General features: G+C 41.6%; 1 protein-coding gene and 1 long non-coding RNA gene across 2 annotated transcripts; one reads left to right on the top strand and one right to left on the bottom strand.

Moving 5' to 3' along the window:
- Positions 1-153: 153 nt before the first annotated feature.
- LOC147150243 (uncharacterized) lies at positions 154-12,989 on the bottom strand. The gene is made up of 3 exons (XR_015086316.1): positions 12,825-12,989; positions 1,763-1,862; positions 154-501 (listed from the first exon to the last, which is right to left on the bottom strand). It is a non-coding gene; the product is annotated as an uncharacterized LOC147150243 (long non-coding RNA).
- LOC147150244 (transmembrane 6 superfamily member 1-like) lies at positions 2,022-9,717 on the top strand. Its single transcript, XM_086025812.1, has 10 exons — positions 2,022-2,399; positions 2,512-2,615; positions 2,844-2,941; positions 3,023-3,126; positions 3,208-3,290; positions 3,971-4,089; positions 4,894-4,998; positions 5,074-5,166; positions 6,042-6,161; positions 8,776-9,717. Exons 1-10 carry the CDS (start codon positions 2,275-2,277, stop codon positions 8,965-8,967), a joined length of 1,143 nt encoding a protein of 380 aa, XP_085881938.1. The 5' UTR covers positions 2,022-2,274; the 3' UTR covers positions 8,968-9,717.
- Positions 12,990-13,342: the final 353 nt, after the last annotated feature.

Genomic DNA, 13,342 nt, shown 5'->3' on the forward strand with positions numbered 1-13,342 from the left:
TAAACGGAATATTATTTTACATTTCGACAACAAAGTACACATTAAATATATGTGGGGAGGGCAGTTGAACAATTAAAAAATACTTAAACATTCCCTATTATTATTGTATTGTAATTACATAAAATTTGTTCTTTTAATGCTTCCTAAAGTTTCAAAAGGTGGAACAAGGATTTTATTTGTTGTGTGTTCCCCTACTTTAATAAACAATGCCCACTTTAAGTTGAGTGTGCGCCTATTTTGAAGTGTGTGTGTGTCTCTCTCTTTTTTCCAGGGGCGTGGTTAGAAATTTTTCAGTGGGGTGGCCAGGGTGTCACAGCATTTCACTGAGTGGTGGCCAAAAGCAGAGCTGGGCACTTTACCCTTTTTTGCCGGTCCGTCCTCTGTCGACCTAGGTATCCTTCCGTCCTTGTCCTTATCAGGGCCATTACCAGAGGGGGGGCAGAGTGGGCAGTGCCCACCCACGGACACGCTCTGCCCACCCAAAGAAAACTGGATGTAGTTCTGATGAATGGGATATAAAAAATCCAAATCAAATACATTTTTATTTGTTCAGCCCAAATCACAACAACATTTATTTCAATTAAGGAGAAAACAAAACATGTTTTAAGGTGCAGTAGCCCTATGCTGTATTTTGACCTACTTGAGCATTGTAGCACTTTTTTTGCCCACCCACAACTGGCATCCTGGTAACACCACTGGTCCTTATTCATAAAAATCATCGTCCTTCGACCCCGTCCGTCCCCGTCCTTTTAAAGCGCTTCCGTCCTTACATTCCGTCGAAAAAAAATCCCAACCTCTGTGCACTCATAAACATTATTTAAAGATCATAAGCTGGCTAATTTCCTGTGCACATCCACTTACTGGCTGTGATTATCGTGAGAGTGGTTGAACTGTTTATCCAAGATAATATTTAGCTGCAACACAAGACCGTCGTGATGAAGATGATGATGATGACGATGGAGACTGGAGCAATCCAGGGGACATCAAGAGTATCTTTAAGATTGAGTAATATCCATCCATTATCTGTACCGCTTCTCCTCACAAGGGTCGCGTGGAGTGCTGGAGCCTATCCCAGCTGTCTTCGGGCAGTAGGCGGGGGACACCCTGAATTGGTTGCCAGCCAATCGCAGGGCACACAGAGACAAACATCTGCACTCACAATCACACCTAGGGGCAATTTAGAGAGTCCAATCAACTTACCATGCATGTTTTTGGAATGTGGGAGGAAACCGGAGTGTATATATAATAAATTATGTAATTTATTGCAAAACCTTTGCGTTTTAACTAGTGCACCAAAATGTCAAATTTGCTTTTCTTTTCACCATCAGACATCTTGCTCGTTTTTGTCATCACTGCATTCCTGCACGGTGGTTTGTATGATGGGTCATTGGACGTTGTTTGCAACACCTCGATTAATCCCTTGTCTTCAACTATGTTGATCAGCCTGCAGTTCATCGCTGTTCGCTTTGCAAGAACATTCGTCAGCCTGTCGTTCACAACCTTGCTCGTATGCGGGCTGTTCTCAAGTTTAGTTTGGCAAAGACCTTTGCAATGGCTCACTACATTAGCGTCTTCGTTGCTATCGTTACCTGTGGCTTTAGTCGCGGCCGGTTACTTTGCATTTATGTGGTAGGCTTGAACTGCTTCTTTGGTAAGCAAAGTCCTTCTTATAAAGAAGGCATATCACTCTGCCTTTATCAATTGTGCTGTCAGGGCGTTTTTTTTTTTTCAATTTACCATTCATCGGACCAACACCTCTCACCTGCTCCTCCATTTTCACGTCTTCTCTCTGCTCCTGAACTTGCCATCCCACCTACAATAGGAGCAGGACAGCAGCCCCCGAGGAACAGGATTGAAGATCCCTGTAATATAGCAACAGACAACTTTAAAAACCCAACCCAAAACATTTAAGTGTAACATTTGATATTCCATACAACCATACTCTTCCCTACATTTTGATGACCGGTGTGCACAATGATATTAATCCACTGCTAGGTGATAGTCTCTGCACTTGTGGCCAATAATAACGTAACAAAAATGTGTGTGTCTATGTGCGTGAGTGGGTGTGCGTGCGCGCGGGGGTGTGAGCGTGTGTGTGTGAGAGAGTTATAGAGCCACTCACTGAACGCCTGCTCAACCATTGCAACTTGAGCAAGCACGTGGAAGCCACTCTGCAGCTTTGGCATTTATTTATATTGTTTGAATGAATATTGTCACCATCCATAGATTAAACATGGATGTTTATGGCTGAATAATTTTTTTCATCATTATTTTATGACAAATAAAAAGTCTGCCACACGGTCAGCAATGAGTGCTTCTGCAGGGACTGGCGTGTTTGTGCTCTCCTTGTTGTCCATTCCCATCTGCTACTTGTTCAACTCGCTCGTTTACAATAACAGGTGAGTGTGAACTTTTAATTCTCTGTTGCTTTGATCAGACAAGTATTATTTATTTTCATGTTGGTTGAATGAACTCTACGCTGTGTATAACCAGCTCCGCTTGTCATTATAGCGCTGAAGCCTTCTTCTTTGCTGGATGTGCGACATTCATCTTTCTGGCCATATCTGCCCGTTTTATACTCAGGAGAAAAGCTCCATTAGACTCTCTTTTCTATGGTAAATAAATAGCCTACTCATGTATAGTTGGGTCATTCCAGAAGTGGGGACATTTTCTTTACCACATCACATGAAACTTCAACCATGCACTAAAATCTTAAATATACACTTGTGTAAACTGTAGTTGTCCTGTTGCAAAATGTAATGACCAATCCAATGTTTTGTGGTGTGCACTATTTAAAAGTATGTGTGTGGGTGCAGCTAAAATGAATGTATGCATCTGTTCAGTGTATGCAGTCCATGCGTTCTTCAGTGTGGTGAACTTAATCATCGGACTGGAGCAGGACAACATCATTGATGGATTTGTGACTTTTTACCTGAAAGAGGCGAGCTTGGTGTTCCCGCTGCAATGTTTGAGTTCATGTTTTCTCGGTCTCTCACTTGTGAACACCTCTCCCCTTTTTCAGGCAGATCCACACATTAATACAGCACATGGTCACATGATGTCCTACTGGGATGGCTGTGTGCATTATCTCATGTATCTCCTCATGATTGCTGCAATTACTTGGGGGTGAGTGCTGCAGTGTCCACATGCTGATGTGTTCAAGAGGAGCAGACACATTATACAGTATGAAAAATGTGTGGTTTTCAGGGACAACTTCAGAGCTATTGGACTCTACTGGGTAGGGTCTTTTGTTATGCGCTCCATTATCTACCTCCTTGGGAATGCTGTTGGTAAGTACAGTAAAGTATACTTTTTATTTTTTTCAGAGCCATAGAACCTGTTATTCGATTCCTAACCACAGACATGTTTCCCTTTGCCTCGGTTTGAATATTTCATCTTTTTGGCCTTGCATGTAATTTATTTCCTTGATGAAACTCCAGTAATTTTAATGAATGAAATGAAATGAAATTTAAGGTGTGTTAAATCTAGTAGTGAATTACAGTAAGATAAGGAAGCATTACTAAACGTGTGCTTATGTATTTCATTGTTTTTTATTGTTCATTATACGTTAGACTAACAGCATTATTTTGCAGGTCATTTTTAAATTCCTATTATCATAATATCAATTTGAAAAATGCCAATGTGTTTGCTAGATATTGTGTTTCTTTTTTAAAGTCTGTCAACTCTCAGTCGTCCATGCCATGTAATCTGGTAATCTAGGTTGAACCAAGACAACAGAACTCTCGTTTTCATTGAATTTTTTTTTTTTCTTGTTTTCCGAAAATATTTTTAAATGACATCGGCAATTATGCTATTAGGCTAAAGATGCTGTACTTTGTGCATATTGGGATTTACAGGTACCTTCACATTTTTAATTTGATTTCTACCTGTTTACCTATTTGCATGTTAATAATGATTCACTTTTGATGCTATGAATTTTGATCTGTCAATGATTTTCTCTCATTTCCAGGAAAATATGGCACGGAAATGGGTCCTCTTTTCTTCCTTCACTTGCTGTACATCTCAGTGTCTGTTTGGGCCTGTTTTCGCATCTTCAGCTATCCTTCCACACAAATTGTTAAATTGGCGGTAAGTTAGATGTATGTGTGTGTATGTATATGTGTGTGTATGTATATGTGTGTGTATATATATATATATATATATATATATATATATATATGCACACACACATCATTTTTGTGCCGGGACGTATTTCCTGTATTTGGGAATTTGGCAGACCGCGTTATTCTTGGTGTTCCGTCGTACCGAGGGCGTCATCGTATTTAGTTAATAAATATAACTACAACATAATATAACTATAAGAGCTACAACTACGACTATAAAAGCGTGGGTCAATCCCTCTGAATCATTGTAGAAATCATTGAATGAATTATTATTATCGTCTTCTATATATTTTTAAGAGCACCCCCACTGACCGCGCCGCAACAATGGGTGGGCAGTGTGGGGTCGTCACACACGAATGTGTGATCAGGGGAAGGCGCTCTGCAAGCACCCATCCACAGCGGCCAATTTTACATCATCCGCAAGTGAAGATCTTCTTGCAGTTCCTTTTAAATGTACTTTGTGCGCCGATCGCCTGCATCTACATGCCATGTAGACCACGCACCCATGTCGTATGCTGAATTTAAAGGGAATGAGTAGAGCCGCTTTAATTGTATGACAAACAATTCAGCTTTGTTGCCATCCACAACGGCGCAAACGCTCTTTGTAGCTGCGCCCATCTAACAATATACCGAAAGAAAGGAAACGTCACCCATATGCACAGTTAGACTTGTCAAGTTTTACTTGATTTTAGATTTTATTTTAATCTGTCAGACATAATTGAAGTAGCCTGTGACATGCATGTTATAATTACGTCTCTTTCTCCACCAGAACATCCAGGAAGCTCAGAGGATGACATTGTTCCGCAGACCTTTGGACTTGTGTTTTGTTATCTACCTCATCCCAGCCATGACTTTCTGTGTCTTCAGAGGTCTGGTAAGAAACACAAATATAACTGAAGTACACAAACACGGAATTATCTCTCCATTAGTCTAACAGTCGGTGCTTTAGGTTGCCCTGGACTGTTCCAACACATTCTGTCAGCACTACGCACAGCATTATGAGCCGTACGTGAAAGACCCCTCGGCCTACCCTAAAATACATGTAAGTGTACATGGGCATTATGAATACAGGGTGTCCCAAAAGCCACTAGAGCACCAGCTTGAGTAACTTTCGCCATGGCAAGTTTCTCAAAACATAATCTGTTCTTGACAAACCATGCAGTGGAAGGCCTGCGACTAGTACTACCTCACTAACCAAACTCTTAGAGCAGGTTTTCGCGCAAATCCGAGTAAAGGGTACCTGGATGAGTGTACTGGAACTGAGTATTAATGAAAGCTCAATTCAGCGGATACCTCGAAGAGTGGTAAAGTTTTACTTTTTGACTTCAGGTTGTTCAAAAATTTCAAGCGGAAGATTATGATGTTCCACAATGTGAGATTGGCATGGCAAAGCTTTATTGCTCTTGAAAGCATCCACTGGATAAAATTTTTGTGGCTGCTGAGTTCCAGTGCAGCCCTCCGGAAAGACTTTCCCTGGCTTTTTGTTTGGTGTTTTAATCAGTGGTGGTAGTAGCAGGCTTTCTGCTGCTTGCAAGAACTGTCATCTGTTTTGAGAAACCTGCTAAGGTGATCTTAAATTGTACTGTGCTTTTAGAGCAGTGTGCCAGCCATAAAGCTCCTCAAACTAGTGCTGAACTGCAGTCTGTGACAGAAAATCTTCTTGCCAGGCAGCAATTCCACAACGCTGCTCCTTTGGGCAAGAGAATACAAAGTACTACTGTATATGCGTATTAAAACTGCAAAGCCTAAACGGTTAAAAGCTGATGGCTTTGCATCTTTCTGAATGATATCAGAAACAAAATACAAAAAAAGGAAGTGTACAGCGGCTTTTTGGGACATCATGTACTAATATTGTAAAGTTTCACTCTAATATTGTTACCTATTTTAGAAAATGTATATCCTATAATTGTTTTTCAGATGCTGGTGAGCATGCTGTACTCAGGCCCATACTACATCATGACTCTCTACAGCTTGTTAGTTCCAGGATGTGAGTGGATGTTGGACCTGACTCTTGTACATTCAGGAGCAATAGCACAAGTAGGTACTATTTAAATTTAAAAAATACTATTAGATTAAAAACACACACCACTGAATAGAAAAGAGGTCTGTTTTTTCCTTTAGTAATAAAGGAGTAAACAGATCTAATTTTTTTGGCACACGGAGAGGCCACGGAATCTAAACTTGATGCATTGCAATTCACTCACTAATGCAAGAAAGTGGTGGTTATGAAAATTTGCAATACAACATTGCAAACAATCAGATACCTGAAGAAAAAATACAATAATTTTGTACATGCAGCAGCATGTGATTGAGCACTTAAAAATTGATGCAATGTACTCAATAACAACTAAGTTCAATATTTTTCATACACACTGCACTGTTTCTACTGATACATGGGTAAGAGGCAGTGGCAATGGTCAGAATAAACAAAGTGCAAATACTTCACTTTTTTCAGATATCTGTACTTCTACTTAGGCACAGAGTTTGAATATGTTGCCAAATCTGGAAATAAGTGATCTGGCCAAACATGCTCTGGAGTGGATGCATAGTTAACTTGAGGTGCTTTTGCACACAAACCAAAAAGTTGGTTCAAGCAATACGAGTGGCAGTGTGACGCAAAGAGAACAAAGCAGCTGTTGTGTTGGAGCTGCAGGGTGACACGTCAGTCACTGGCTGGATGAGGACGGAAGCTGACTTCAGACCAGGAGGAATGCTGGTATTGGTGGTATTCATATAAATGTCAGCTGTTGAACAAAGCTAAAAATAGGGCTGCTGATGCCCTGACAACCATGGTTGCTATGAGTCATGTCCAGTGCGCCCCTCACCCCACTCCCCACGATCAAACGGTGGTTTAAAAGAAACACTTTACAATAAAACTATACTCATGACAGAGTTAAGAATTATTTTTTATCTTGATCATTACTGAGTGTGTAAGCAAATAAGAAAAGCTTAATAAACTACCTGCTATTATAATTTACCTACTTGCAAAATACTGGGCACACATGTAGCTTTAGTGCTTTTCCCCATTGTTTTCTTTAAAAAAAATAATAACAGGTATTGTCACTAGGTGGATGTTATTATTTTTACTATGACATTTGATACTATATTGTGTTGCTATAGATATCATATTACTGCAGCAGACATAGCACCTGCAAAGCTGAAGTACACGGTGAATTTAAATATTTATTCATTTATGGAAAAAATATGTTAAGTACTGTTTGTTTATTAATATTGTTTATTCTTCTTATTATTATTATAAAAAAAAAAAAGAATGGTTATAGCACAAATCAGTGGCGGCTGGTGCATTTGGTAGCTGGACCTTTAGCAGGGACCTAATTTAATCTACCTCTTAATACCACTACTATCACATAGCAATTAAAAAAACACCAATATTGTACAAAAACAATATAACAGCACACAACTGTGCCACCACATGCAGGACTGCGGACCAGGCACTGCTCCAGGTGCCGAGGACTAAGCGGAGCCTCAGAGGGGATCGAGCCTTTTCTGTTGCTGGTCCTTCCCAAAGGAATGACCAGCAAGCTCTGTCCCTTTTTTAAAATCCGTTTGAAGACACATTTCTATTCTTTGGCTTTTGATCCGACGTGAGACTGACAGTTTTCGGCTGTTTTCCGGTGTCTGTTGTATATAATGTTTTGTATTAATTTATTGCTTTCACTTGTTGTATTATTGCTATTTTGTTATTGTTTGTAAAGTGCTTTGTTACAGCTGTGGCTGTTGTGAAATGTGCAGTATAAATAACATTGTATTGTATTGTATTGTATGGCTGGAGTGAAGAAAAGAAAGAAAGAGAAAAACTTGGCTTTCTCTGATCAACTAATCAGAGGACAGAAAAATGCTGACATCATCCAAGCGAATTTGAAATCTGATTGGTTAAAGAAACAATACCGTTGATAATATTGTTTAAAGCGGAAGTCAACCCAAACATTTTTTTCAAGAATATGTTCCCAGAAGGCCCATTAGTTGAAACACGGCATTCTGATTAATTTTGCGTTTGTGGAATACAAATTAAACAGCAAAATGTACTTGTTTTTAGCCATCTCCGGGGGCGGCCATTTTGTCTTCTGTCGACTGAAAATGACATCACAACTGCTCACAACGATCAGTCACGGCTGACCTGTTTTCTGAATCAGAGCCGTGATTGGTCGTTGTGAGCAGTTGTGATGTCATTTTCAGTCGACAGAAGACAAAATGGCCGCCCCCTGAGATGGCCAAAATCGAGTGGATTAACTCTTATTCCACAAACGCAATATTTATCAGAATGCCCTGTTTCAACTACTGGGCTTGCATAGAACATATTCTTGAAAAAGTCAAGTGTTTGCGTTGACTTCCACTTTAAGTTTCGTCATCTTGATCTATACTTAAGACCTTTGAGGGATTAGATGGACATGGCAACAGAGACTTGCATCTGATTGGACAACATGTATTGTAGCATTCTCATACATGTACTGGAAGCAGTGCAGCCAAGAGAAACACGATGAAATGAAAAAAATACAATTTCATGGAACAAATATTTGAATTTAAATTAAGGCCTCTATTACACTACAAGGAATTACAGGCAAATATAATGAAACCTCCAGATTACAACACCTCCCCTTTTCTTTATGTCCTCCCTCTCTTTTCCCACCAGGCCCAGTTCTCTCACATCGGCGCCTCTCTTCACACGCGGACACCATTCTCTTACAGGGTGCCTGTTGACAACCAACCTGTCTTTTTGCTGGTTAATATCCTGTATGCTGTGGTGCCTCAGGCTCTTTGCTACCGCTGCACTACCAGGCCTGCCTTCTTCCTCAGGAGCACTCCAGACAAGAAAAATGCATGACTGTTATAGAGGATCTACAGTTTATATAAAGGCAGGTGTAGTCAATACACTTTAGCCTGTTAGGATGAATTATCAAATTATTTTCCAAGTAAATGAGGGCTTAGTGATGGAAAGTAAAACATGCTCCAATGTTTTGGAGTGCGTACCTTCATACTGGAAGCACTGTAGTGGGGTGGGGAGCTGGGGTTTTGCATTGACAGAGACATAGCAAGCAAATTAGATACCTGTACTGTATATACATTCTCACAAATGTAAGTACTCCCCTCACATTTTTTTAAATATTTATTTTATTTTTTCATGGGACAATACTGAAGGAATTACAGTTTTGAAATTTGGTGTTATCACTCTCACACTATCATACCGATCACTGGTAGTTCAATATGGCACCTCATGGAAAAAATCTGTCGGAAGAGCTGAAAAACAGAATTGTAATTAATTGGGCCCAATTTGGACATTTTCACTTATGGGTCTACACACTTTTGTTGCCACCGATTTAGACATTAATGGCTGTTTATTGAATTTTTCTGAAGGGACAGTAAATCTACACCATTGTACAGGCTATACATTACACTGACTAGATTACTTTGTAGCAAAGTTTCATTTCATGAGTGTTGTCGAATGAAGGATGTAATGAAATATTAACAAAAAATGTGAGGGGTGTGTTCACTATTATTCGAAACAGTATTTCTTTAATCCTGTGCGGCAAATAACATTGCCTCTATATTATGTGTTTTTAAAGACTTAAAGCTATCTGTCTGCTGTGTGATTTGGAAAATCAAGGAATAGTTTGGATTTTTTTTTTACTTGGAAAAATTGAAGAAATCAACTGAAGCATACATGTTGTTTTTTGTGTGTTTAATACTTTATTGTTGATAAACCTGGCTAATATTTGATTTGTTATTCGCAGCACCTTTTACAATATTAAGTCTACAATGCTTATATTTATTAGACCACCATTTGTCAGGTTTATACCACACAGCTGCCTCAAATTAACAGCGGTGGTAGTTATCAAAATAATGTTTATGCAAAAATAATATTGTTACTAGAGTAAGATGTGAAATTATAGTCATTTACTTGCCTGAGCAGAAAAACATGTTTAGGAATTGATTGTTATGCTTAATTAATTTCTAACATCTCAGAGAAGCCAGTGAACCGGCTCGAATTTGGCTATACAGTATAATGGAGGATTCTGATTGAAATTCCTTACTCCTGTTCAAAATGGCAAAACATTGAGAACACACTGAAATTGAAATAATCCCATTCATTGCAGATTTTGCATTTTCATGACAGAATTCACGGCAAATAATTTTTTGGTAGGCGGCACGGTGGTCGACTGGTTAGCACGTCCGCTTCGATCCCGGCTCCAGCCTCCCTGTGTGGAGTTTGCATGTTCTCCCTGTGCCTGCGTGGGTTTTCTCCGGGTACTCCGGTTTCCTCCCACATTCCAAAAACATGCATGGTAAGTTGATTGGACTGTCTAAATTGTCCCTAGGTGTGATTGTGAGTGCGGATGTTTGTCTCTGTGTGCCCTGCGATTGGCTGGCAACCAATTCGGGGTGTCCGCCGCCTACTGCCCAAAGACACCTGGGATAGGCTCCAGCACGCCCCGCGACCCTTGTGAGGATAAGCGGTATAGATAATGGATGGATGGATAATTTTTTGGTGGTGTAATGGATATATGGGTGTGTGTTTTTGAGTGGACAAAGCAAAAGCAATCATGAAGGCATCGGCCTCAAAGAGCTATACTGGGGATGAAACTACAAATCAAATAAAAAAAAATGTCATTGTAATATAAACACATAAACACTAAGAAGACAAAGGTATGAAAACAAAAAACTGGTTGTATTTTAATAACTGAAGTACAGTTGTTCCCTTTTGTGTAAATTGATGTATTGCCTTCTATAAATTGTATTAATTAATTTTGTTTATTTGGGCTGGAGCTAAAGTAGCTACATAAAGTACATCCTTATTGTCAGAGCTGGGCATTCCATCTATGTGACGGACCAATTCGTCTATCCACCTATGACGGACGCCCATTTTGCTGACGGTTGATGAATGAATATTTAATCCCTCTTTCGTCTGTCGTCCGTCTTTAGTCTATTTTTCACGGCGAGAGTTCGATGGGTGCGGCAAGCGCAGCGAGGAACAATAGTGAGTTGTTGTTGCTTGGGGGACATATTTGAATGAAAGACCAGGCTGTGAACAGGCTTCCACGGCGCAGAGTCCCTGTGAGTCACTGTTTCTGTTAAAAAAAAAATGTCTGTGCATGACCCCGCGGGAGAGATGCTAACGGCAGTGCTTTATTTAAAGTTCATTAGATGGTTCATTTATTATTCAAATCTGCTTACCTTATGGGTACCCACATCTGGGTGACTGGGTTACAGTTTGACGAACCGCTTGCCACCACACTTTGTATGTGTGCAAGGAGACGAAGTGAGCGAGTCGAGAGTTGTAATGTAACTCTTTAAGTGCATTGCTGCCCTCCATTGGTCAAGTGTCCCACACATACATAAGAGCAACATCAGACCCCATCAAATTCTATTATACAGCCCAGTACTTTTTAAAAACCGCAATACCACCCTGTCCCTCTCCATCAATGAAACACCCATCCCCAACATCCCCCTCAAAGTCAAACCCCCAACACCCAACCTATCGAACGCCCCAGCCCTCACCACCCTTTCTGCCTCATATAGTGGACAATGTAGCAACACATGCTCCACCGACTCCCTCACACCCACCCACGCCCACCAGCCGAAGCCGGGACAAAATTATGTCGTCCCTCCTTGCAAAACTTAAAGGAGAAGTACCCCCCACCAATGGATGAATTCGAAAACATTGCCTCTCCCTCCCCCCAGTGCTCCACAGTCATTGCCATTCCAGTAATGCAGTAATATTCCCTGATTTTAGTACGACATTCCATCAACCCGATTGGTACTCTAAGCCGCACATACGGATGGGTAACAGCAGATGTAGCGACTGTATCCGCCACCTCATTGCGACACACTGCGGCAACATGGCCATAACGCTGACATTTATAACACCTCAATGGAGGCCTCCTATAAGGGTGCACCGTAAATGCAAAACACCCAAGAAAAACCCTAGCCGGGAGGACTTCATCCTGAACGGTCAAAACAACAGAAGTGGTATCCCGACACAACCCCTCTCTAAAGGACCGAATGCGAGTGGCCACACTGACATTAGCCCCCTCCACTCACCTCACTAAGTCCTCCATAGACATCTCCAAAGAAACACCATGCACCACACCTTTTAGGCCACCATTCCTATCACCGACAGCAAGCCCTTCAACAGCCTTCCTACCTAGAGACATCAACGCCAAAGCCCTGCTCACCTGAACAGCAGAACCACATAACAACATCAGCTTGCCGTCCGCCAGTATCTGGGCGCCTATCACCTATCACCTACCCTACAGTGTCCTTTACCATTTTGGCGAGACGAATACAATTAAAAGAGCTAAATCTCTCCTATCCACTTTTAATCCTGAGAATAACTTTACGTTCAACAATACCGCCCACTCTAAGAATCTTAGGACCCCCCCTCTCCGTCTTCTTCTCCAGGATCCAGTCGAGGGCCGCTTATTCCTCCCTTTTCCTTTACTACCAGCTTTCACCCGCCAGGAACCCCCCCTTCATCATCAGACTCCATGATAAACACACACCGAGGAAGTACGGATAGTACGATGCCAGACAACAAGCGGGGCGGCACCACCGGTTTGTCCCGCTAACTGCCTAACACCCTCTAGCTAACTACCTCCCTAATCTTCAGGCGAGTACTTACGAGGGGTTCTTATGCACTATAGCCTGTAAACCCGGTAAAGCAACCGCAAAGCGGCGACTCACCTGCAGCTTCGGTACGCTCCCAAGACAACTGCTTCACCCGCTTTCCTCGCCGCACTAACCACCAAACCCGAAGCGTAGTCCAAAGGGACAGCGCTCTGCCGCCTACCAGGGACAAAATGGTCTCCACCCAGCAACCAAACCGCAGATTATGCACTCTACCGTCAACTGCTTTATTTAACAGCAGTCGTTGTTTATGTCAATGCAGTGGACGTGAGAGAGAGGTCAGTCTCTGAACGGATGGGCTGAGACACGGGTCTAGGGAGCGCTTCCATTGGTCAGCCCTTCGGGTTGCTAATTGGCTTGTAGGATTCCCCTCCACTTCCAGAGCGTCGACTGGAACACCCTCGGTCCGTGTGTGCAGAAACTAATTGCGCAGGAGCAATTTCGGTGCTACGTGTGATTTAATTGAGCCAATGTAGTTAGCATGGGTGGGCGCGGTTGCGTGCGGGGCGGTGCGGATGATGCGTTTGGAGCGGTGGGACGTGGAGCGAAGTTCCGAAAATTCGCCCATTTGCCCA

This window comes from Filicampus tigris, chromosome 3, assembly GCF_054856515.1.
Source record: "Filicampus tigris isolate MCC_2025a chromosome 3, RoL_Ftig_1.0, whole genome shotgun sequence".
Lineage (NCBI taxonomy): Eukaryota > Metazoa > Chordata > Actinopteri > Syngnathiformes > Syngnathidae > Filicampus > Filicampus tigris.

Excerpts from the sequence above, each read along its gene's own strand:
- LOC147150244 (XM_086025812.1), top strand. The coding sequence starts at position 2,275 with ATGACAAATAAAAAGTCTGCCACACGGTCAGCAATGAGTGCTTCTGCA. Across the intron at positions 2,400-2,511 it reads TCGCTCGTTTACAATAACAG|CGCTGAAGCCTTCTTCTTTG; the intron begins GTGAGTGTGAAC and ends TTGTCATTATAG. Across the intron at positions 4,999-5,073 it reads TCTGTGTCTTCAGAGGTCTG|GTTGCCCTGGACTGTTCCAA; the intron begins GTAAGAAACACA and ends TCGGTGCTTTAG.